This window comes from Chiloscyllium plagiosum, unplaced genomic scaffold (assembly GCF_037043375.1).
Source record: "Chiloscyllium plagiosum isolate Xiang-an unplaced genomic scaffold, Cpla_swu_hap1 HiC_scaffold_42, whole genome shotgun sequence".
Taxonomy (NCBI): domain Eukaryota; kingdom Metazoa; phylum Chordata; class Chondrichthyes; order Orectolobiformes; family Hemiscylliidae; genus Chiloscyllium; species Chiloscyllium plagiosum.
The window spans coordinates 18326885-18353471 of record NW_028270180.1 but is presented as its reverse complement, the minus strand read 5'-3'; the positions used below and the strand labels follow the sequence as shown (position 1 = coordinate 18353471).

General features: G+C 47.2%; 1 protein-coding gene across 4 annotated transcripts in view; it reads left to right on the top strand.

Annotated features, from left to right (window-relative positions):
- The window catches only part of LOC122542439 (talin-2), a 354392-nt gene that overhangs the window by 203170 nt on the left and 124635 nt on the right, over positions 1–26587 (top strand). For all 4 annotated transcript variants that reach the window (XM_087982138.1, XM_087982135.1, XM_087982136.1 and 1 more), the window contains 6 exons: positions 4853–4981; positions 5291–5404; positions 6343–6456; positions 12693–12827; positions 13000–13128; positions 19286–19388. In XM_087982138.1, the coding sequence (XP_087838264.1) occupies positions 4853–4981; positions 5291–5404; positions 6343–6456; positions 12693–12827; positions 13000–13128; positions 19286–19388 (724 nt within the window). The remainder of the gene's footprint in view (positions 1–4852; positions 4982–5290; positions 5405–6342; positions 6457–12692; positions 12828–12999; positions 13129–19285; positions 19389–26587) is intronic.

Below are 26587 nucleotides of genomic sequence, written 5' to 3'. Positions count from 1 at the left end.
GGATGGAGAGTAGGACTGATACTAACCTCACACTTTGTAAGTGATCACTGACTTTAACTGAGCTGGCTACATCATTTATCTTTTAGCTGAGTTCCTTCGTCAGTGCTGATGTTTGAACCACCTTTAATATAGCAGGGGTCATTGAACAGAATAGAGGTGGCATAGTGGCTCTGTGGTTACCACTGCTTCCTCCCAGCACCAGGAACCCAGGTTCGATTCCAGCCTCAGGCAACTGTCTGTGTGGAATTTGCACATTCTCCCAGTGTCTGTGTGGGTTTCCACTGAGTGCTCCGATTTCCTCCCATCGTCCAAAGATGTGTGGCTTAGGTGAGTTGGCCATGCTAAATTGCCCATAGTGTTCAGGGATGTGTCGATTAGTTGCATTAGTCAGGCTTAAATGTGGAGTAAATAGAGTAGGGGAATGGGTCTGGTGGGTTACTCTTTGGAGGGTTGGTGCGGACTTGACGGGCCGAAGGGCCTGTTTCCACATTCAAGGGATTCTGTGATTCTATGAGGGAAGCTCAACAGCAGTTCATCAGAACAGCTGCCTGCAAACCCCCACCCTCATCTGTGACCCCCTCATCCCCACAACGACTGCCCATGGGGCTGAAGGAAGTGCTCGCTCCTTTCCCTCCGTCATGGCTGAGTGCCCCAGCCGGGTTTTATCTTGGCAACGTTGCAAAGCGAAGGGGGCCATTCAGCCCCCTCCACTGTGCTGTGCTCATCAGTCAGATCCCTGCCAATTTGGAGCAGAGCTCCAGCTGGGGAGGTGGTGGCATCGTACGTGTAATCCCAAATCTCTGGCTGGGAGCGCAGGTTTGAGGCCCACCACGGCAGACGGTGAAATTTGAATTCAACAAAAATCCTGAATTAAAATGGTATAATTGATGTCAGTGAAAGCGTATCTGTTAAAGTAGAGAGTTGAGACGGCCCCGGGAATCCCTTGTGGATTCAGACCTGTAAAGCCTCTCTCTAATGTCCTTTTGAACTCTCAAGTCAGAGTCTTGTAAGAGCAAAGATGTTTTTCTCTCTGTGTCTGCCCCACTTGCAAGGGGTAATAAGAATCCATTATAATTGACAGGATCTGACTGTTAATTACAAGGCTTTTAATAGTACCGAGTTTCGGTTCAGGGTCAGAATTAAACACTGTCATTAATTTCACAAGGGAACGGCCATGAATGTTATCACTTGGTGTCCTGTTCATACAGATTCACTGATGCTAAGGCAAATGTTCTTCATTGCCTTACAGCATCCTGTTATCACTTGGTGAGCACAGATGTCCCTATCTTCTGCATTCCTTGAGTTCCCCCCTTTTTCTGAGCCTACCTGCCTGTCTATTTTCTAGTGCAATAAATGTGTTCTATAATTGAACATTACATTTTAGTCTAAATGTTTAAAGACAAGTTTTAAGGCTATAGACTTTCTCATATCTGCTCTCGGGCCAACAAGTGACATAGCATTCGGATGTTGTGTGTTAACAGTTGTATTGAACTCCAAACGTTAACTCTGCTTTTCTCCGTGGGTGCTGCCAGACTTGTTGGCTTTCTCCAGCACTTTCTGCTTCTGTTTGCGATCTCCAGCATCCACAGCACTTCTGCTTTTTTTTTGCATCACGGGTCCATCCTGCAACCATGTGATTTTTTTTTTGCCCTGTGAGGAAATTCTCCTTTCTCCAGCGGTCACCATTTTAACAGTGGTCACAAAGTCAGATCATCATTCTTGAGCTGTTCTGTGGGCTTTTGTTTGGGGTGGCACAGTGGCTCAGTGGTTAGCACTGCTGCCTCACAGCACCAGGGGATCCAGGTTCGATTCCACCCTCGGGCAACTGTCTGTGTGGAGTTTGCGCATTCCCCCCATGTCTGTGTGGGTTTCCTCCCACAGTCCAAAGATGTGCAGGTCAGGTGAATTGGCCATGCTAAACTGCCCATAGTGTTAGGTGCATTAGTCAGAGGGAAATGAGTATTGGTGGGTTGCTCTTCAGAGGGTCAGTGTGGACTTGTTGGGCCGAAGGGCCTGTTTCCACACTGCAGGGAATCGAATCTAATCTTTCAAGCGCATTTTCGTCCCGAAAGTGGACAATAATCCCTGTCCATCCCTTGAAATGCAAAAATACTTGAGAGGAAATTAAATTGCTTCTGTGGGACTTATTAAATAACTTGGTTCATTTCGAGAAAACAAAGCAAGGCTGACTCTCGGTTTAATTTGCTTTCTCAAAGTTCCCCAGACTTCTTGTTTTTGTTTGTATGCAAAGTCACCGAGGGAACTAAATTTCTCCTAATTGCAAATAAATTACTCGTTGCAAGGCCTTTTGCTCAAATTTGCAAGGCTTTGATGTTTCGAGCAGCTTGCTTTCGAAGGAAAATCAAGATCTCTGTGGAAGAGTGGTCGGTTGTTTAGTTTGGCAGCTGGTGTGCTGTTACACTGCTTTGTGCAGAACTCAAGCAAAACCAGAGAGTCACTCAAGCAAGCTTGGCTCCAATTTATTGTTGGCCAGAGTACAATGGCGTCAGGAATTTCTTTGGAATCCTATTGCTGGTTTTGTCAGTTTATCCTGTTTCCCTGTCATAGAGTCATACAACACGGAAACAGGGCCTTCAGCCCGTGCCGACCGTAATCCCAAACTAAACTGATCACACCTGTCTGTGCTTGGCAGGAATCCAAATGATGTCATTGATGTTAGTGAAAGGGTATCTGTTATTGGGACAACAAGTGACATAGCATTCAGATGTTGTGTATTAACAGTTGTATCGAACTCAAAATACTTCTACATATCCAGATACCTTTTAAACATTGTAACTATACCCGCATCCACCACTTCTTCTGGCAGTCCATTCCACATGCGAACACCCTCTGTGTAAAAAAAAAAAATTGCACCTGGTGTCGTTTTAAAATCTTTCTCCTTTCGCCTTAAAAATATGCTCCCTTGTCTTGAAACCCCTCACCCCAGGGAAAAGACACATGCCTTTCAGCTTTTCAATCCTCCTCATAATTTTATAAACTGCTATCAGGTCACCTCACAACTTCCTACGCTCCAGTGCAAAAAGTCCCAGCCTACCCAGCCTTTCCTTATAACTCAAACCCTCCATTCCCAGCAACATCCTGGGAAATCTCTTCTGAATCCTCTCCAGTTTAATAACATCCTTCCTACAACAGGGTGACAGGAAATGGGCACAGTGCTCCAGAAGAGAGGTCACCAATGTCCTGTAAAACCTCAACACGATGCCCCAACTCCTACACGCAAAGGTCTGAGCAGTGAAGGCGAGTGTGCTAAATGCCCTCTTAATCCCCGTATCTACTTCAAAGAATTATGTACCTCGCTCCCTAGGGGGTCTCTTTTCTACAGCACTACCCAAGGCTCTACTTTTCATTGTATAAGTCTTGCCCTTGTTAGTTTTACCAAAATGCAATACCTTGCGTTTATCCAAATTCATCCATAGGCCACTGTTCAGCTCATTGACCCAATTGATCAAGATCTCCATGTAGTCTTAGATAACCTTCTTCACTGTTCACTATACCACCAATCTTGGTTAGAAATCACACAACACCAGGTTATAGTCCAACAGGTTTATTTGGAAGCACTAGCTTTCAGAGCACTGCTCCTTTATCAGGTGGTTATGGCTTTTCCAGCAACGCACTCTAGAACCAGGGGTCACAGTCTCAGGAGACAGGGAAGGAATGAGATGAGGAAACATCGTGTCACTCGAAAGGCAACAAAACTGTGGAACTCTCTTTCACCAAAACCTGTGGAGGCTGAGCCACTGAATATCTTCAGGAAAGGGATCGATACTCTTGATGTGTGAAAATGTATGGAGGGAAAGCAGGAAAATGGCACTGAGGTAGAGGCTTAGCCATGATCACATTGATTCGCTGAGTAGGCTCGATGGGCTGAATGGCCTCCCCCAACTCCCAGTTTCTATGGATATGCCGAGTACCTCTTTCCTGAAAGCCTGTCTTGGGGCCTCACCAGACGAATGTTTGCCCTATTGTGGGAAGGATATTATTAAAGCTGGAGAGAATTTTCAGCAGAAATTTACCGGGCTGTTGCTGGAACTGGAGGGTTTGACTTATAAGGAGAGGCAGGATCAGCTGAGTCTTTTTCCCTGGAGTGTAGGGGGTTGACGGGTGACCTTATAGAGGTTTATAAAATCATGAGGGGTGTAGATAAAGTGAATGACAGGAGCCTTTTCCCTAAGGTGGGGGATTTCAAGACTAAAGGGCATAATTTTTTAAGGTGAGAGGACAAAGATATTAAAAAAGGCGTGAAGGACATTTTTTTTTGTACACAGAGTGGTTCGTGTGTGAAGTGAGCTTCCAGAAGATGCGGTGGATGTGGGTACAGTTAGAGCATTTCGATAAGTTTATGAATTGGCCATGCTAAATTGCCCATAGTGTTAGGTGCATTAGTCAGGGGGAATGGGTCTGGATGGGTTACTCTTCGAAGGGTCGGTGTGGACTGGTTGGGCCAAAGGGCCTGTTTCCATACTGTAGGGAATCTAATCTAATAGGAAAGGTTTGGAGGGATATAGGCCAACCGCAGGCAGGTGGGAGCAGTCTAGTTTGGGGATTATGGGTTAGCATGGACTGTTTGGGCCGAAGGGTCTGTTTCTGTGCTGTGTGACTTGATGACCACCCTTCAATGAGGGCAGCACGGATTTCGCAAACGAAATGGCCCAGCAGCAGTCCCTAATCGCAGGGCTGAGGTGATTTTCTGATATTTTCCTCCACGTTAGTGTGGGGCAGCTGCGTGCAGTTGAAGCTAGCTGGCTATACCAGCTGTGCCAACGGGGTCAGCCTCTCTCGTCCTCTCGCGCGTGACCCTCTGTGACCCCCCCCATCTCTCTGTCCTTTATAGGGTGCGGCAGCGAATCCGGAAAACCAGGACCAGCAGCAGAAACTGCGGGAGGCAGCGGAGGGCCTCCGCGTTGTCACCAACTCAGCAGCTCAGAACGCCATCAAAAAGAAGCTGATCAACCGGCTTGAGGTAACGCACCGCGGGTATCTTTCAGGTGGATTTATAAGCGGCCTCCTCCTGGCATTGGGTAACTGAGTGAAAGGGCGAGAGCCGCCGGAGCCAGTGTGTGAGGAAGCCATTCCATAAAGGATCAAACGCATTGAGGTTATCAATGGGGCCAGAGGCAGGGTCATCCCAACCCCCTCACTCACCAAATCGCCCGTGGCACCCAATTCAAATATTTCGTGTCCGGGTCAGTTGACCAGTAAAGCTTTGCAGGGCTCGGTGCATCTTTTTCTTGATCAGGATGTGTTTGTGTTTACTCTCTCCTTTGACCAGAATGCGGCCAAACAAGCTGCTGCCGCAGCCACGCAAACCATCGCTGCTTCGCAAAACGCCTCGTCGTCCAATAAGAACACAGCCGCCCATCAGCAACTGGTACAAAGCTGCAAGGTAAAGGAGCATCCCAGAGGGTCGGGTGTGAGTCCACCTCGGTTTCTCGCTCGGTTATTTCTTCTCTGGAAGGAGCGCTGGGACATCTCCCTCTTCAATTCCGATTGGACGACACAAAGGAAGCTGAGGGGTGACCTGATCTGGCGTATCCCGGGATGTTGAGGGAGGAAATTGCCGGGCCCCTTGCAGAAATACTTGTACAGAATATAACACCCGACTGAGGGGCAGGAAGAGTCCATAACTAGTTTTAAGGCAGAGGTAGACTGACTCTTCTTAACCAAAGAGGTTAAAGGTTATTGGAGGGTGGCAGATTTGAAGTTCCAGTCAGATCAATCGTGATCTGAATGAATGGTTGTACAGACTCAAAGGGCTGAAGGGCCTACTTTGGTTGTTCATACATTGAAATGTTCTGAGGTGAACACTATGGAAATGGAAATATTCTTCATCACCCCTTCCCTGGTACATCCCCTTTTTGTCTTTTCCCTTTTTGTTTTGGGTTGACCTCCTTTATCATTAGTTGCCCCTTGAGAAGGTGGGGGTGAGCTGCCTTCTTGAACTGCTGCAGTCCACCTGCTGTGGGTTGACCCACAATGCCCTGAGGGAGTGGATTCCAGGATTTTGACCCAGCGACACTGAAGGAATGGCGATATATTTCCATGTCAGGATGGTGAGTGGCTTGGAGGGGAACTTGTAGGGGGTGGTGTTCCCATGTGTCTGCTGCCCTTGTCTTTCCAGATGGAAGTGGCCATGGGTTTGGAAGGTGCTATCTGCGGAGCCTTGGTGAGTGCTTGTAGATGGTACACACTCCTGCGATTGTGTCAGTTTTGAAGGTGGTAGTTGGAGCTATGAGCCAACTACAGAGATAGGGGGATAGTTTGCAGAGAAGCAGTTTGAGGAAGATCTCCTCACGTGCAATGTCTCCTATTTGCTTTCTCCAGGTTGTTGCTGATTATATTCCTCAGTTGGTGCAAGGTGTGCGAGGAAGTCAGGCAGAGCCTGAGAATCTTAATGCCCAACTCGCCTTGATTATTGCCAGCCAGAACTTCCTTCAGGTACGCCTGTGTCTGTCTGTCTGTCTGTGTCTGTGTGTGTGTGTGTGTGTGTGTCTGTCGGTGTGTTTGTCTGCCTCTGTGTGTGTGTGTGTGTCTGTATGTGTATGTCTGTGAATATATGTGTCTATGTGTGTGTCTATGTCTGTGTGTGTCTGTCTATGTGTGTGTGTGTGTTGGTGTGTATATGTCTGTGTTTGCTGTTTGTGCTTGTGTGTGTGTGTCTGAGAGAGTCTGTCTGTATGAGTATGTGTGTCTGTGTCTGAGTATGTATGTCTGTATCTGAGTGTGTGTCTGTGTGTATGAATGTGTCTGCGTGTCTGTCTGTGTCTATGTCTGTCCCTGTGTGTGTGTCTGTCTGTGCGCGTCTGTGTGTGTGTGTGTGTATGTCTGTGTGTATCTGTGTCTGTGTATCTGCCTCTGTGTGTGTGTCTGACTGTGGTGTGTCTGTGAGTGGTGTGTGTGTGTGTGTATATCTGTCTGTGTGTTGTGTGTCTGTTTGTGAGTGTGCATGTGTCTGTGTGTGTGCGTGTGTCTGTGTTTATGCGTGAATGTGTCTGTGTGTGAACAAAAGAATAAAGAAAATTTACAGCCTAGGAACAGGCACTTTGGCTCTCTAAGCCTGAGCCAATCCAAATATACTGTCTAAACCTGTCGCCCAATTCCTAAGCATCTGTATCCCTCTGCTCCCCACCTATTCATGCATCTGTCCAGATGCATCTTAAATGAATCTACCGTGCCTGCCTCTACCACCTCTGCTGGCAATGTGTTCCAAACAACCACCACCCTCAGTGTAAAGTACTTGCCTCGAGTGTATCCCCCTTAAACTTTCCACCTCTCACCTTGAAAGCGTGACCTCTCATTATTGAATCCTTCACCCTGGGAAAAAGCTTGTCTCTATCTACTCTGTCTATACCCTCCATGATTTTTTTAAACCTCAATCAGGTCCCCCTTCACTCTCCTTTTTTCTAATGAAAACAAACCTGACCTACTCAACCTCTCTTCATAGCTAGCACCTTCCATACCAGGCCACATCCTCCTAAACCTTCTCTGCACCCTCTCCAAAGTGTCCACATCCTTTTGGTAATGTGGCGCCCAGAACTGTACATAGTATTCTAAATGCGGCCGAACCAATGTCTTGTACAATTTTAACATGACTTTCCAGCTCTTATACTCAATACCCCGTCCGATGAAAGCAAACATACCATATGCCTTCTTGGTCACTCTATCCAGTTGTGCAGCAACCTTCAGGGTACAGTGAACCTGCACTCCCAGATCTCTCTGCCCATCAACTTTTCCCAAGGCTCTTCTGTTTACTGTATAATTCACTCTAGAATTAGTCTTGCCTAAATGCATCACCTCACATTTGTCTGGATTGAAATCCATCTGCCACTTTTCGCCCAACTCTCCAGTCTATCTATATTCTCCTGTATTCTCTGACAGTCCCTTATGCTTTCTGCTACTCCACCAATCTTCGTGTCATCTGCAAACTTGCTGATCATACCAACAGTGCCCTCTTCCAGATCATTTATGTATATCATAAACAACAGTGGCCCCAGCACTGATCCCTGTGGAACACCACTGGTCACCTTTCTCCATTTCGAGAAACTCCCTTCAACTACTACTCCCTGTCTCCTGTTGCTCAACCAGTTCTTTATCCACCTAGCTGGAACACCCTGCACACCATGTGACTTCACTTTCTCCATTAGTCTCCAATGGGGAACCTTATCAAACGCCTTCCTAAAGTCCATGTATATGACATCAACAGCCCTTCCTTCATCTATCAACTTGGTCACTTCTTTGAAGAACTCTATTAAGTTGGTAAGGCACGTTCTGCACCGCACAAAACCATGTTGCTTATCACTGACAAGGCCATTCTTTTCTAAATATAAATAGATCCTTTCCCTCAGTACCATCTCCAGCAACTTTCCCACCACTGATGTCAGGCTCACTGGTCTGTAGTTACCTGGAATATCCCTACTCCCCTTCTTGTACAGAGAGACAACATGAGCAACCTTCCAGTCCTCCAGCACCTGTATTTAAGGATGCCACAAAGATATCTGTCAGGGCCCCAGCTACTTCCTCTCTCACCTCCCTCAGCAACCTGGGATAGATCCCATCTGGTCCTGGGGGTTTGTCCACTTCAATAACCTTTAGCCTACCCAACACATCTTCCCTACTTAAGTCAACGTGATCCAGACTAATCAAACTTCTATCTCTAATCTCAAGATTCATCATGTTCCTCTCCTCAGTGAATACTGATGCAAATTAATCATTCAGAATCTCACCCATTCTCTCAGGTTCAACACACAGCCTTCGTTCATCATCCTTTAGTGGACCAATCCTTTCTCTAGTCACCCGCTTGCTTCTTAAATAATAATAAACTGCTTTGGGATTCTCCTTAATTCTGCTCGCTAAATCTATTTCATGACCCCTTTTGGCCCGCTTGATTCTTCGCTTAAGACTTATCCTACACTTCTGATATTTCTCCAGGGCCTGTTCTGTTCTTAGCTGCTTAGACCTTATGTATGCTTCCCTTTTCCTCTTGGCTAGTCGTACAATTTCTCCTGTCATCCATGGTTCACAAATCTTGCCCTTCCTATCTTTTGCCTTCAACGGGACATACCTATCCTGCAGTATCTTCAACCTATCTTTGAAAGTCTCCCACATCTCAAATGAGGACTTCCCTTCAAATAACTGTGTCCAATCCACACTTCCCAGCTCCTGCCTAATTTTGATATAATTGGCCTTGACCCAGTTTAGTACTCTTTCCTTAGGACCACGCTCATCCTTATCTACGAGTATTCCAAAACTTACAGAATTGTGGTCACTGTTCCCAAAGAAATCCCCCACCGCAACGTCTACCACCTGTCCTGGCTCATTCCCCAGTACCAGGTCCAATATGGTCCCTTCCCTCGTCGGACTATTGACATACTGCTCTAGAAAACTCTCCTGGACGCTTCTTACTAATTCTACCCCATCCAGACTTCTGACATTAAGTGTATCCCAGTCAATGTTGGGAAAATTAAAATCTCCCATCACCACTACCCAATTGCCTCTACATCTTTCCATGATCTGTTTACCTATGTGTGTGTGTGTGTCTGTGTGCATCTGTCTGTGTGCGCCTGCCTGTGTGTCTGTCTGTCTGTGTCTATCTGTGTGTGTGCCTGTCTGTGTGTGTGTGTGTGTGTCTGTCTTTCTATGTCTGTGTCTGTCTTTCTGTGTGTGTGTGTGTTGTGTGTTTCTCTGTTGATCTCACTGCAGGACTCTATGCTTCCGGAGGTGGTGAGCAGAGAGCTGGGGAGGACATTGAATTAGACAGGGTAGTGGCGCGCATAAACCCCAAGATCTTCTTGCCCCCACAGCAACTGAACTCTGGATTGGAGTACTGGCTCAGTGGTTAGCACTGCTGCCTTACATCACCAGGATCCAGGTTCAATTCCAGCCTTTGGCAAATGTCTGTGTGGAGTGTGCATATTCTCCCCGTGTCTGCGTGGGTTTCCTCTGGGTGCTCCGGTTTGCTTCCACAATCCAAAGATGTGCAGGTTAGCGTAAATTGGCTGTGCTGAACTGCCTATAGTGTCCAGGGAAGTGCAGGCTCGATAGGTTAGCCATGGGGAATGCAGGGTTACAGGGATACGGTGGGGAAACGGGTCTGGGTGGGAGACCCTCCAGAGGGTCAGTGTGACTCAGTGGGCTGAATGGCCTCTATCTGCACTGAAGGGATTCTATGATTCCATTGTCAGTGTTGTTAGGGAGGGATATTGGACCCAGTGGTACTGAAGTAACTATGAAATAGTTTGTAATAGTATGTGGCTTGGAGGGCAACTTGCTACCCATCAGCTCCCCGATTCCCTCTCGATGGTGGATGTCACGGGTTGGGAAGGCGCTGTCGAAGGAGAGAGGGCATGAAGTGAGAATTGAAAGTTGTCTTAGTCTCGTAGTCTGGCCTCGTATGAGAGAGACGAATGGTGGTGAGCGTAACCGAAGGGTCACTACACCTCTGGTGAGGGGAGAGTCTGAGAAGTTGGCACCTTCATGGTGATCTCAGTCAGTGTGAGAATTGAACCCATGCTGTTGGGTTCACAAGCCAGCCCTCCAGCCAACTCAGCTAACCAACCCCTGCGGAGAGTGAATGTCTAATCAGCTAATGTCCTTGCATCGAAAACCTTCATATGTCATGTTGGGGCTGGCTGGTCTGTGACCTGGACTTTCAGAATCTGGATAAATGCGTTTTCCCTTTTCCCTGAGCTTGTAATAAATTCTTCCACATAATTGTGTTTGACAACTATACAATAAATCAGGCAGCCATTACTGAACACCATTAAATGGCTTTGTTTTTGTGGAGCATTTATCCAGATTAAAATATTTATATGATGCTGCTGTGGTGGAACCCCATCTGTTTGTTCCTCGATAGATTCTACCTAATTGCCACTTTGCAAATAAGCTCCATTTCATAGGGCTATACAAGTACTTGGAAGGATACACATTTTGGAGGTTTAAATAATAAATGTTCTGTGGTGTCTCTCAAATGCTTAAACCATTTGTGGGCAGTATTCTGAGATTCAGGATCCTTTCCACAGCTCCTACTGCAAATAAGACAGACAGGTTTATTTTCGATTTTGAAAGCTGATATGTTTATGTTTCGATGGTAGCTCAGTGGGTTGTGTTTCAAACCATATTCCAGAGCCTTAATCCAGACTGACATTCTCAGTATAAGACTAAGGGAATGCCGCACTGTTGGAGGGTCAGTACCAAGGGAGTGCCATACTATCGGAGGGTCAGTGCTGAAGGAGTGCCACCAAGCCCGGAGGGTCGATGCTGAGGGAGTGCCACACTGTCGGGGGTTCACTGCTGAGGGGGTGCCACACTGTCGGAGGGTCAGTGCTAAGGGAGCGCCACACTGTTGGAGGGCCAGTGCTGAAGGAGTGCCACACTGTCGGAGGGTCATGCTGAGGGAGTGCCACACTATGGGAGGGTCAGCGCCGAGGGAGTGCTGCACTGTCAGAGGGTCAGTGCTGAGGGAGTGCCGCACAGTTGGAGGGACATGCCGAGGGAGTGCCGCACTGTCAGAGGGTCAGTGCTGAGGGAGTACCGCACTGTCGGCGGGTCAGTGCTGAGGGAGTGCCGTACTGTCGGCGAGTCAGTGCCAAGGGAGTGCCGCACTGTCGATGGGTCAGTGCTGAGGGAGTGCTGCACTGTCGGATGGTCAGTGCTGAGGGAATGCCGCACTGTCGACGGGTCAGTGCCAAGGGTGTGCCGCACTGTCGATGGGTCAGTGCTGAGGGAGTCAGTGCTGAGGCAGTGCTGCACTGTCGACAGGTCAGTGCTGAGGCAGTGCCGCACTGTCGGAGGGTCAGTGCTGAGGCAGTGCCGTACTGTCGGCGAGTCAGTGCCAAGGGAGTGCCGCACTGTCGATGGGTCAGTGCTGAGGGAGTGCTGCACTGTCGGATGGTCAGTGCTGAGGGAATGCCGCACTGTCGGAGGGTCAGTGCTGAGGCAGTGCCGCACTGTCGGAGGGTCAGTGCTGAGGGAGTGCCGCACTGTCGGAGGGTCAGTGCTGAGGGAGCGCCGCACTGTCGGAGGGTCAGTGCTGAGGGAGCGCCGCACTGTCGGAGGGTCAGTGCTGAGGGAGTGCCGCACTGTCGGAGGGTCAGTGCTGAGGGAGCGCCGCACTGTCGGAGGGTCAGTGCTGAGGGAGCGCCGCACTGTCGGAGGGTCAGTGCTGAGGGAGCGCCGCACTGTCGGAGGGTCAGTGCTGAGGGAGTGCCGCACTGTCGGAGGGTCAGTGCTGAGGGAGTGCCGCACTGTCGGAGGGTCAGTGCTGAGGGAGTGCCGCACTGTCGGAGGGTCAGTGCTGAGGGAGTGCCGCACTGTCGGAGGGTCAGTGCTGAGGGAGTGCCGCACTGTCGGAGGGTCAGTGCTGAAGAAGTTGAGGCCTAGTTGCACTTTTGGGTGAATTTTAAACATCGTTTGGCCTGATTTTGAAGAAGAGCAGAAGTAACCTGGCCCGGTCACTATCAACACCCTCATTAGGAAACTAGGGAATCTAGTCTTGCTGATCCTGGGATCTTGCTGTGTATTCATTATCCACCTTTTTTTGTTTAATTGCAACAATGAGCGCTCTTCAGAAGTGCATCATTTCTCGTAAGAAAACGCACTTCGAATATCCTGAGGATGTGAAAGGCGCTGTGTAAATGTAAGGCTTTTTGCTTAACCTTGTCGTTATTTTCCTGTAGCCCGGAAGCAAGATGGTCTCCTCTGCCAAAGCTGCTGTGCCCACGGTCGCTGACCAGGCCGCTGCCATGCAGCTTGGACAATGCGCCAAGAACCTCGCCACAAGCCTGGCTGAGCTCCGAACATCTGTACAGAAGGTCAGTCATGGTCATGGTCCCCACAGTCCCCTCCCCCGCCTGTCAGCTCTGACTCGGACTTTGTACGGGTTTGCTTTCTGTCTGGAGTGGCCCAGCTGTTCAGCAAAACAATTGAGCAAACTGATCTTGACAGGCGAACTAACACGGTAACGTCCGACTCTCTTGAATTCAGGCTCATGAGACGTGTGGGCCCATGGAAATTGACTCTGCCTTGCAGTCGGTGCAGACTCTGAGGAACGAACTGCAGGATGCCAAAATGGCGGCAGCTGATGGACAACTGAAGCCATTGCCAGGGGAGACGGTAAGATGAACTCCTTGGCAAATCAATCTTCTTATTTTGAGTGAAGACCGTGACCATTGACCTTTGGAATTTATTTTAAAAATCAAGTTAATGTGAAGAATTGGCACTGAGCGTGGCAGGGGTTTCGTTTATTTAATTGGTTCTTTGACTGTCAATGTGGGAATGTTTCGACTCATATGAGGGTGACCACTTTTGTACATTGTCAGAAAATGAGGTAAAGTTGCCATTTTTCCAGAGGGTCACGCTCTCGTGAGAGAAAGATGTCTGGCTGTGGTTTAATCTGAGGGTCCCCATGCCTCAGTCGATGGGAGAGGTCGAAAAGTAGAGTCCTCAGCTGCTGCGGGAATTGAACCCATATTGTTGGCATCACTCACCAGCCATCCAACCAACTGGACTAGCTGGAGCCACTATGTTGTCATAACCCAGATTGTGAAACTCAGAGATGTCGCAGGCATCAGCAGTGATACTTTTCACCTTCTTCACGCTCGGGTGCCACTGGAATACTAGGGCACAAATGTTGGCACACTCGGGTGTCCCTCCCTCTGAGCCAGACGTTCCTGGTTCAAGTCCCACTCCTGGACTCAATAGCCATGGAGGTTATGTGGTAACGTTAAGTATCAGGATCTAAACACGTCTGGTACCATGTCAGAGAGTCACACAGCACGGAAACAAATCCTACGGTCCAACCAGTCCATGCCGACCATAATCCCAAACTATACCAGTCCAACCTCATGCTCCTAGCCCATATCCATCAAAACATTTCCTATTCATGTACTTACCTAAGTGTGTTTAAACATTTTAACTCGTGTCCAACACTTCCTCAGGAAGTTCAGTCCAGATGCAAGCGACCCTCTGTGGAAATGATGTGCTCCTCGTGTCTTTCCAAATTTCTCTCCTCACCTTAAAAGTATGGCCCCTTGTCTTGAAATGCCCCACTCTGTGGAAAAGACACCTCCCATTTGACGTGTGGGAAAAGGAGAAGAGTTTCCTGGTCAGTCAGAACTGTGCGATGCCTCATCCTCCCTAGATTCAATGACTTCACATGCACATTCTCGCTGTGAGTGAGCATCACCTTCACTCCAAGTGGCAAGAGCACACTGAAATGCTGATTCTGGTATTCTCAGACTATCCCTTGATGGTTCACTGCAACTTGTGTTACTCCTGAATCCTGGTCTGGGGTAAGATGGTTGATTCTGGATTCCCAAGCCAGAAGATGTGGACGTGAAATTAAGGAGGGGCTCTGTTATTAAAATTAAAGAATGAAGGCTTAAACATGAAAACTGCATTGAGCTCTTTACCTGCAGTGATTGATTGCTGCTTGTGCCAGTATGTTGAAAATAGAACTACATCGAATTGAATTGAATTGAATTTATTGTCACGTGTACCGAGGCACAGTGAAAAGCTTTGTCTTGTGAGCAAAACAGGCAGATCACATGGTTAAGTAGCATAGATAAGCAAATAATAGGTAAACAGCAGCAAAAACCAAAATGAGTACAGGTGAATGTTAAGAGTTTGTGAGTCCATTCAGTATTCTAACAACAGGAGGTTGGAAACTGTTGTGAAACTGGCTGGTGCATGTGTTCAGGCTTCTGTACCTTCTCCCTGATGGTAGAGGTTGTAGAAAAGCATTGCCAGAGTGGGATGGATCTTTGAGAATGCTGGCGGCCTTTCCTTGACATTAGGCCTGGTAGATGGATTCTATAGATGGGAGGTTGGCCTTTGTGATTGTGAGTTCACCACTCTATATAACCGTCTCCGATCTTGAATGGTACAGTTGCCATACCAGGTAGTGATACATCCAGACAGAATGCTCTTGATGGCGCACCTATAAATTTTCTCAGCTGCCTGAGGAAGCTGTTGGGCCTTTATAACCAGCGCATCCACATGACCAGAGACTTAGGAACAGTAAGCTGTTCAGTCCTTGAATATACTTAGTGACCCAGCCTCAACAGCCCTCTGCAGCAAAGTATTCCGCAGATTCACCACCCTCTGAGTGAAAAAACATCCTTTCTTATCTCTATAATGTGCAATCCCTTAATCTGAAATTATATCCTCTGGTGAAAGACTCTCCCTCAAGGGGAAACAACCGTTCTGATTTTCCCCTGTCGAGTCCTCTAAGAATCTTATATGATTCAATAGGATCCTTCGAAGCTCCAATAAGCACAAGCTCAAACTATTTCAACTTTCCTCATAAGACAGTCCCTCCATACCCGGGGCCACCTGCGTGAACCTTCCCGAGACTGCGCCCCAATGCCAGTGTACCATTCCTGAAGAGGCTTGTTCCACAAACTGTGGAAGGTCAGAGTCTGAATGAAATTGTGAAAAAGCAGTGGACAGAAAAGATACTGTTTGGTTTTGAGTCAAGTCAGCTGGTGAGTCATCAATTTGACATTTATTCATTATTCATTCCTGATTAAGGGCTTTTGCCCAAAACGTCGATTTTCCTACTCCTCGGATGCTGCCTGACCGGCTGTGCTTTTCCAGCACCGCTCTAATCTATTTATTCATTAATGTCCCGGTGAACATGCTTTGATTAATCAAGTATTTATCAGGCCTATTCTATTACAAGGATTAAGGAGTTAGAACTTGCGGAGTTCAGCCCTCATGCAGAAGCGTGGCTGCTTACTTTTTGTGTAATCTGTTGAGCCACTGAGAATATTATCCAAAGGTAGCTCTCTAAATGCATGTTGTTGTTTAAGTCTGCTTGTCTTCACCCTTAGCACCAATGGGAGTTGGATGTTGTCGTTTATTCTTACACATGCCCCAGTCGGTTGATGCTGTTTCAAGCTTCTTGATCAAGTAACACAGCGTTTGTAATGGGGAGCCCGAGGTGCCTTTATGCTTCATGGTTGATTGGAATGCTGAATAAAATCACAGTTGGCTGTGTATTTTGACCAACAGATAGCAAACAAACCAGGAGTACGACACACAGTTTTGGTCTCCTTACTTGAGCAGGGATGTAGTTGTATTGGAGACGGTTCGGAGGAGATTCACTGGATTGATTCCAGAGAGGAGGGTTTGTCTTTGGAAGAGAGATTGATCTGATAGGCGCTGGAGTTTAGAAGAATGAGAGGTGATCTAATTCAAGTATAACAGACACTAAAGGGAGTTGGCAGAGTAGATGAAGAAGAGATGGTCCTCATGTGGGGTAATCTAGAATGAGAGGTCATAGTTTTAGGATAAGGGGGAGCAGATGTAAAATATAAATGAGGAGGAAATGCTACTTTCAAAGGGTCATGAATCTGTGGAATTCATTCCCCCAGAATGTGAAACGGATGCTGGGGCATTTAAGGAGCAGATAGACATAATTTGGACAAGTATCAAGTTGAAGGGTTATGGAGGAGCGAGCAGTAAAGTGGAGTTGAGGCCGTGATGAGATCAGCCATGATCGTACCGAATGGTGGAGCAGGCTGGAGGGTTTGAATGGCCAACTCCTGGCCCCAGTTTGTATGTACAAGCCTTCACAAAACCAGCAGCTATTTATAGCTCATTACAGTCACATGACAGAGTGATGTGTTTGCTATTAAACATCAGTAATATCTTATTAACCCACTAGCATTTACCCTCAAAAAAGGCCCCCAAAGTCCAAGGAAGGTTAGTCTGTGAGATGTTTCCCAAGAACTTTCTTGCCTCTACCTTTCCCATCCTCAAGAATGGAGATCGATGCACAGTTTTGTGTATCTCCTGTCACTGAATTCAATTGCTCTTGGTTTTGCAATGGTGCCATTGTCATAGAGATGTACAGCATGGAAACAGACCCTTCGGTCCAACCCGTCCATGCCGACCAGATATCCCAACCCAATCTAGTCCCACCTGCCAGCACTCGACCCATATCCCTCCAAACCCGTCCTATTCATATAGCCATCCAAATGCCTCTTAAATGTTGCAATTGTACCAGCCTCCACCACTTCCTCTGGCAGCTCATTCCATACACGTACCACCTTCTGTGTGAAAACATTGCCCCTTATGTCTCTGTTATGTCTTTCCCCTCTCACCCTAAACCTGTGCCCTCTAGTTCTGGACTCCCCGACCCCAGAGAAAATACTTTGCCTATTTACCCTTTCCATGCCCCTCAAAATTTTGTAAACCTCTATAAGGTCACCCCTCAGCCTCCAACGCTCCAGGGAAAACAGTCCCAGCCTATTCAGTCTCTCCCGAAAGCTTATATTCTCCAACCCTGGCAACATCCTTGTAAATCTTTTCTGAACCTTTTCAAGTTTCACAACATCTTTCTGATAAGAAGGAGACCAGAATTGCACGCAATATTCCAACAGTGGCCTAACCAATGTCCTGTACAGCCGCAACATGACCTCCCAACTCCTATACTCAATGCACTGACCAATAAAAGAAAGCATACCAAATGCCTTCTTCACTATCCTATCTACCTGCGACTCCACTTTCAAGGAGCTATGAACCTGCACTCCAAGGTCTCTTTGTTCAGTAACACTCCCTAGGACCTTACCATTAAGTGTATAAGTCCTGCTAAGATTTGCTTTCCCAAAATGCAGCACCTCACATTTATCTGAATTAAACTCCATCTGCCACTTCTCAGCTCATTGGCCCATCTGGTCAAGATCTTCTTGTAATCTGAGGTAACCCTCTTCACTGTCCACTACACCTCCAATTTTAGTGTCACCTGCAAACTTACTAACTGTACCTCTTTTGCTCGCATCCAAATCATTTATGTAAATGACAAAAAGTCGAGGACCCAGCACCGATCCTTGTGGCACTCCACTGGTCACAGGCCTCCAGTCTGAAAAGCAACCCTCCATCACCACCCTCTGTCTTCTACCTTCGAGCCAGTTCTGTATCCAAATGGCTAGTTCTCCCTGTATTCCATCAGATCTAACCTTGCTAATCAGTCTCCCAAGGGGAACCTTGTTGAACGCCTTACTGAAGTCCATATAGATCACATCTACTGCTCTGCCCTTATCAATCCTCTTTGTTACTTCTTCAAAAAACTCAATCAAGTTTGTGAGACATGATTTCCCACGCACAAAGCCGTGTTGACTATTCCTAATCAGTCCTTGCCTTTTCAAATACATTTACATCCTGTCCCTCAGAATTCCCTCCAACAACTTGCCCACTACCTAGGTCAGGCTCACTAGTCTATAGTTCCCTGGCTTGTCCTTACCACTCTTCTTAAACAGTGGTACCACGTTAGCCAACCACCAGTCTTCCAGCACCTCACCTGTGATTTAATTATGAGCGGCCCTGAAATGAAGATTTGCCAACCCACCCAGAATTAGAGCTTTAACTGTGTCTCGTTGGCTTCCAGTGTCTCTCCTGTGGTGAAACGTCTTATTTTATCCATTGACGGAATTTCACCAATCGATTGGTCAGATGGTACGAGACATGTAGAACAATCGCCTTTGGTCGATGTGACCATCAGGGTCCAATTGATGTCTTGTTGGTCAGGACACGGTGGCACGGTGGTTAGCACTGCTGCCTCACAGTGCCAGAGACCCGGATTCAATTCCCGCCTCAGGCAACTGTCTGTGTGGAGTTTGCACTTTCTCCCCATGTCTGCGTGGGTTTGCTCCGGGAGCTCCGGTTTCCTCCCACAGTCCAAAAATGTGCAGATTAGGTGAATTGGCCATGCTAAATTGCCCATAGTGTTAGGTGAAGGGATAAACGTAGGGGAATGGGTCTGGGTCGGTTGCGCTTCGGAGGGTCGGTGTGGACTTGTTGGCCCGAAGGGCTTGTTTCCACACTGTAAGTAATCTAATCTAATCATGAGTAATCTAATCTAAACTTCCTGCTATTGACAGTCACTTTAAGATGTCAATTACCCCAAAATGTTTGCACTGTCTCATTGCAGCGGAGGTGATGCTGTTCATCAGCATTTCCTGGGTTGCTAGGCCATAATGATCTGGGTTCAGTCAGCGAGTGAGGGCCTAATGGCTCACCAGGCAATTCATTTCGGTCACTGGGAATAAGCACAGGCAAGAGCCATTCGGCCCATAAAATCTACCCAAATTCATTCCCTCAGTGCCTTTTTTCACCGCCTCCCCATGTCCTGGGTATCTTTAATGTCTAGAAATCTATCACTCACTCAGAAACATACTCAGTGAGCCGCCACAAGCCCGCTGGTTGGAAATTGTAAAGATTCACCATCCTTTGTGTGAAGAGTTCTTGTCTTCCTGTTTTATTCCAGCTGGAGAAATGTGCACAGGATCTGGGAAGCACATCCAAGGCTGTGGGCTCTTCAATGGCACAGCTCCTCACCTGTGCAGCTCAAGGCAATGAACACTATACAGGTGGGTATAGTGCAGTATAAATCACACTGTGCAGGTGGGTACAGTGCAGGATAAAGGAGGAGAAAGTGAGGGCTGCAGATGCTGGAGATCAGAACTGAAAATGTGTTGCTGGAAAAGCGTAGCAGGTCAGGCAGCATCCAAGGAGCAGGAGAATCGACGTTTCGGGCATGAGCCCTTCTTCAGGTGGGTACAGTGCAGTATAAAACACACTATAGAGGTGGGTACAGTGCAGGATAAAACACACTGTACAGGTGGGTACAGTGCAGTATAAAACACAGTATGCAGGTGGGTACAGTGCAGTCTAAAACAGTGTGCAGGTGGGTACAGTGCAGTATAAAACACACTATACAGGCGGGTACAGTGTAGTATAAAACACACTGTACAGGTGGGTACAGTGCAGTATAAAACACACTATACAGGCGGGTACAGTGTAGTATAAAACACAGTGTGCAGGTGGGTACAGTGCAGGATAAAACATAGTTTGCAGGTGGGTACAGTGCAGTATAAAACAGTTTGCAGGTGGGTACAGTGCAGTCTAAAACAGTGTGCAGGTGGGTACAGTGTAGTATAAAACACACTGTACAGGTGGGTACTATGCAGTATAAAACATAGTGTGCAGGTGGGTACAGTGCAATATAAAACACACTATACAGGTGGATACAGTGCAGTATAAAACACACTATACAGGCGGGTACAGTGCAGTATAAAATACACTGCAGGTGCTTACAGTGCAGTATAAAACACAGTGTGGGGGTGGATACAGTGCAGTATAAAACACACTATACAGGCGGGTACAGTGCAGTATAAAATACACTGCAGGTGCTTACAGTGCAGTATAAAACACAGTGTGGGGGTGGATACAGTGCAGTATAAAACACACCATACAGGTGGGTACAGTGCAGTATAAAACACACTATACAGGTGGGTACAGTGCAGTATTAAACACTGTACAGGAGGGTACAACGCAGTAGAAAACACACTGTACAGGCGGGTACAGTGCAGGATAAAGCACAGTGTGCAGGTGGGTACAGTGCAGTATAAAACATACTATACAGGTGGGTACAGTGCAGTATAAAACACACTATACAGGTGGGTACAGTGCAGTACAAAACACTGTACAGGTGGGTACAGTGAAGTATAAAACACTGTACAGGCGGGTACAACGCAGTAGAAAACACACTGTGCATGTGGGTACAATGCGGTCTAAAACACAGTGTGCAGGTGGATACAGGGCAGTCTAAAACAAGTGTGCAGGTGGGTACAGTGCAGTATAAAACACACTATACAGGTGGGTACAGTGTAGTATAAAATACACGGTACAGGTGGGTACAGTGCAGTATAAAACACAGTGTGGGGGTGGATACAGTGCAGTATAAAACACACTATACAGGCGGGTACAGTGCAGTATAAAATACACTGCAGGTGCTTACAGTGCAGTATAAAACACAGTGTGGGGGTGGATACAGTGCAGTATAAAACACACCATACAGGTGGGTACAGTGCAGTATAAAACACACTATACAGGTGGGTACAGTGCAGTATTAAACACTGTACAGGAGGGTACAACGCAGTAGAAAACACACTGTACAGGCGGGCACAGTGCAGGATAAAGCACAGTGTGCAGGTGGGTACAGTGCAGTATAAAACACACTATACAGGTGGGTACAGTGCAGTATAAAACACACTGTACAGGTGGGTACAGTGCAGTATAAAACACAGTATGCAGGTGGGTACAGTGCAGTCTAAAACATACTGTGCATGCGGGTACAGTGCAGTATAAAACACACTGCAGGCGGGTACAGTGCAGTATAAAACACAGTGTGCAGGTGGGTACAGTGCAGTCTAAAACACACTGTACAGGCGGGTACAGTGCAGGATAAAGCACAGTTTGCAGGTGGGTACAGTGCAGGATAAAGCACAGTGTGGAGGTGGGTACAGTGCAGTATAAAATACACTGTACAGGTGGGTACAGTGCAGTATAAAATACACTGTACAGGTGGGTACAGTGCAGTATTAAATACAGTGTGCAGGTGGGTACAGTGCAGGATAAAACACCGTGTGCAGGTAGGTACAGTGCAGTATAAAACACACTGTACAGGTGGGTACAGTGCAGTATAAAATACAGTGTGCAGGTGGGTACAGTGCAGTATAAAGCACACTGTACAGGTGGGTACAGTGCAGTATAAAACACAGTGTGGAGGTGGGTACAGTGCAGTATAAAATACACTGTACAGGTGGGTACAGTGCAGTATAAAATACACTGTACAGGTGGGTACAGTGCAGTATTAAATACAGTGTGCAGGTGGGTACAGTGCAGTATAAAGCACACTGTACAGGCGGGTACAGTGCAGTATAAAATACAGTGTGCAGGTGGGTACAGTGCAGTATAAAGCACACTGTACAGGTGGGTACAGTGCAGGATAAAACACAGTGTGGAGGTGGGTACAGTGCAGTATAAAACACACTGTACAGGTGGGTACAGTGCAGTATAAAATACAGTGTGCAGGTGGGTACAGTGCAGTATAAAGCACACTGTGCAGGTGGGTACAGTGCAGTATAAAGCACACTGTACAGCTGGGTACAGTGCAGGATAAAACACAGTATGCAAGTGGGTACAGTGCAGGATAAAGCACACTGTAGAGGTGGGTACAGTGCAGTATAAAACAGTGTGCAGGTGGGTACAGTGCAGTATAAAACACAGTGTGGGGGTGGGTACAGTGCAGTATAAAACACAGTGTGGGGGTGGGTACAGTGCAGTATAAAACGCAGTGTGCAGGTGGGTACAGTGCAGTATAAATCTCACTGTACAGGTGGGTACAGTGCAGGATAAAACTCACTGTACAGGTGGGTACAGTGCAGGATAAAACTCACTGTACAGGTGGGTACAGTGCAGGGTAAATCAGGTTGTGAAGGCCGGTCCAGTGCAGGGTAAAGCAGGTTGTGGAGGTGGGTCCAGTGCAGGGTAAAGCAGGTTATGGAGGTGTGCAGGTGATGAAGCCTCTATTGCTGATCTCTGAACCTTGACTTCTGAACTGTTGTGACGAAACCCATTGAATTTTCAGCAGGATATCTTCGAAACTTTGCCAGAAGTCTAGCAGTGTAACATCGGGACAGTGGCGTGCTGACAATCCTGTTTGTCGTCAGATCATTGCTAAGTGTGCTCGAGTAGAGAATAACGCCTGATCCCATATCTCTCACGTCCATGCACAAGCTGCAGTTTCTTGGAGTCACAGTTTGTGATGTGAAGCATGTTGACTGCTGTGCTAACTGTGGTGAGATCGGTCTCCATGGTAACAATGGACTGACTCTCACTGACCTGAGGCATCTTGCCATATGATACACGATTTTTGTAAAAGCCTCCAATTTCTATTCACCACTTGCAGGAGTGAGCCCCTGGCAGTTTAAATTGTTCTCATTCTGGGGTAGGGCGCTGCATTGGCATGTTATTCACAACCATCAGGTTGTTAAGGAGCATATTTGTGTTGTTCCTACCTTAGTGGTATTATTGCTAAACTGTTAATTCAGCCAATGTCCTGGGGATCTGGGTTCGAATCCCTCCACAGCAGATGGTGGAATTTGAATTGGATAAATACATCTGGAGTTAAGCGTCTAATGACGGGATCATTGTCGGTGAAAACCCATCTGGTTCACTTGAGGGAAGGAAAGTGCTGTTGTTACCCAGTCTGCCCTACATGTGACTCCAGGCACACAGCAATGTGGTTGAATCTTAACTGCCCCCTGGCCCATTAAGGATGGACAATAAATGCTAGTGGCACCCATATTCCATACATGAGTGAAAGAACAGCACCTGTGTAATGGGTAATTAATGTGCAATCTTAGCAGGTTCTTTATGAAGCGAAGGATGGAGTAGAGTAAATCAAACAGCAAGCTCTTGAGCAGAGTTGTTTAACCTTTGTTGAACAGAGAGTGGCAGTGGCTCCCTTGCAGCTTTTCACAGATTCCTTAGTGTGGAAGGAGGCCATTGGGCCCATCGAGACCACACCACCCCTCTGAAGGACCACCCCCCCCTCCCCCCATATTTCTCGTGACTAAACCACCTTTTGGATTGTGGGAGGAAACCGGAGCACTCGGAGGAAACCCACACAGACACGGGGCGAATGTGCAAACTCCACACAGTCACCAGAGGCTGGAATTGAACTCGGGTCCCTGGCGCTTTGAGGCAATGGTGTTAACCACTGAGCCACCCTTCTCTGATTCAGGGCAGGTGTGGTACCACAGTAAACCATGAATTTCATTTTTTTAAAAAATAATGTCCAAAGCGTCAAATCGATCATTTGAATCAACAGCTAATAAAGCTGGCCTATTTAAAAAGTAGCGGCAGAGCTAATTAATGGAACATGTTTTTGCTTTTCTGATTTAAGGAGCTGAGCTAGGGAGAGTGAAAGATTACACCCTAAGTCCTGATCAGAAGGGAAACGGGTGGGGACGGAGGCCAGGCTAACGAGCTGTGTTTAATTAACGCTGACCTTGTGCTTGCCTCTGGTGGTGAACCTCTCTGAGCTAGTTCTGGCAGAGTTCCCATGAAAGTTGGCGGAGGGGTTGGAAATGAGAGAGCTTTCAATTTGGGTCCTGGGGTGCAGATTGGGAGGGGAGGGAGATGTGTGAATAACATGGGTGTGTCTGTCTCAGTCTCTCTCACTCACTCAACCCCCCTACCTCCCCCAGTTGCCAGGAAGGGAGTTCCGGGATTATATTGACCCAGTGACAGTGAAGGACAGTAAGAGTATTGTTCTAAATTAGAATGGTGTTTGGCTTGGAAGGTGGTGTTCCCATCCATCAGCTGCCCTTGTCCTTCCGGTTCATTGAGGTCAGAGGGCTGGAAGGTTCTAGATTTGTTCTGGATTCACCCATTGGTTTCTCCACATCCATCCCACTGAATCCTTCCATTATTTCACCTAAATTGCCCCTCGGCTTCGAAATGGGATATGAGTTGTGTTTATGCTAATTCCTCCTCATGATTTCCCCTTCTTAGCTCATCTAGCTTCCCTTTCAATGCATTCAACTCTGCCAGTCCCTGTGGCTGAGAATTCCCTATTTGTTACCCATCTGTTCATCCTCTCCTCATAGTTTCGAATCCCAGTCCATAGGCCTGAGCACCTCGCCTAGGCAGACATGGCTATGCAGCACTGAGGGAATGCTGACTTATCTGCAGTGCTGCCTTGATGATACGTTATAGAGATATACGGCACAGAAACAAACCCTTCATTCCAACTCATCCATGCTGACCAGATATCCTAAATGAATCTCGTCCCGTTTCCAGCATTTGACCCATATCCCTTTTAAGGGGCAGAGTCTGTCCTGAATTAGTGATGGATATTTTCCCTCCTGGGAGAGTCTAGCACCAAAGGACATAGTCTCAGATAAAAGGGAACCAATGTAAGACTGAGGTGAGAAGGAATTCCTTCACTATTTGACAAGGAGCTGGTGAATTATTCTCACTGTCCTCGTCCGTGTCTCTCAAGCAGCTGTTCAAACAGGAGACTTAATCATTAGCATGTTCATATCGTTTATTATTATTGATTGTGGGACCTTACACTGGCAAGATTTGCTGCTCCCTTTCCTATATTACAAAACAATACTTTAAAAATACAGACAGAGTCTCTCTCAGGGAGCAAGGTCTTTCCGAGTCTGAGTCCAGTCATTTTTTTTTTTCCTGAGTTCATTATTTTTGTAGCTTGATTTATGGCTTCCTGTTCTAATTCATTTTTAGCAGGACTTCTCAAAAATCAGAAAGCAAAACATGACAAGCTAATCGACAATAAAACAGGATTAATGTCTCAATTGTATAAACAGAAACAGAAAGTGTTTACCGTGGGAAATAACAAATGATAAATCTAGCTCAGGCTGTGAGGGGGGTTCACACATACAGTAGTTGCTGTGATCTATGCCTCTGATGGGTTATTTTAAATTCCCTGTACCACCTCAAGTAAAGTTTATGATCCATTGATGGAATCGTAGAATCCTTACAGTGCAGAAAGAAGCCATTTGGCCCATCGGGTCTGCACCGACCCTCCGAAGAGCATCCCACCCTGACCCAACCCCTGTCACCCCACATGGCTAACCCACCTAGCCTGTACATCCCCAGTCCCTACAGGATAGTTTAGCACAATGCACTTAATCTGTACATGGTTGGACTCAGAGTACCCAGAGGAAACCCACACAGAAACAGGGAGAATGTGCAAACTCCACACAGTCACCCAAGTGTCACATTGAAACATATAGGATTTTTAAAGGGCTTGACAGGGCAAATGCTGACAGTGTGTTTCCCTCCTGGGAGAGTCTCGGGCCAGAGGGCGTAGTCTCAGAGTAAAGGGGCACCAACTTAGAACTGAGATGTGGAGGAATTTCTTCTCTTGAAAGGGTGTGCATGTTTGGAACCCTTGGCGGCAAAGAGCCGTGGGGGCAGAGTCCTTGTCTATCTTCGAGGCTGAGATACCTAGACTTTTGATCATGGAATCAAGGGTTATGGGGAAAAGGTAAGAAAGCAACCGTGAGAGCCAACAGATCAGCCATGATAATATTAAATGTTGAAGCCCGGGTCCCTGGCTCTGTGAGGCAACAGTACTAAACACTGAGCCACTGTGTCACCCTGTCACTAACTAATTTTGCCAGTTAGTGAGGGATGATATGGGAGGCAGAGTCAAAGAGTGTGGTGCTGGAAAAGCACAACCGGTCAGGTAGCATTCGAGGAGCAGGAGAGTCGATGTTTCGGCATAAGCCTTTATCAGGAAAGCCCGTCGTCGACTCCCTTGCTCCTCGGATGCTGCCTGACTGACTGTGCTTTTCCAGCACCAAACTCTTTGATTCTAATCTCCAGCATCTGCATTCCTCACTTTCTCCTGATATGGGAGCCAACTTGAACCACTCCTGACTTTCAATAAGGGTCCGTTTATATGTTGAAACTTCAGCTTGGGTCCTCTGACCCATACCGTTACATTGGCTGAATGGCTGGTTTGCAATGCAGAGCAATGCCAACAGTGTGGGTTCAATTCTCACACATTTAAGTGACAGGGAGAGGCTGTACAGGCTGGGGCTGTTTTCCCTGGAGCGTCGGAGGCTGAGGGGAGACCTTATAGAGGTTTCCAAAATTATGAGGGGCATGGATAGGGTAAAGAGACAAAGTCTTTTCCCTGGAGTCGGGGAGTCCAGAACTAGAGGGCACAGGTTTAGGGTGAGAG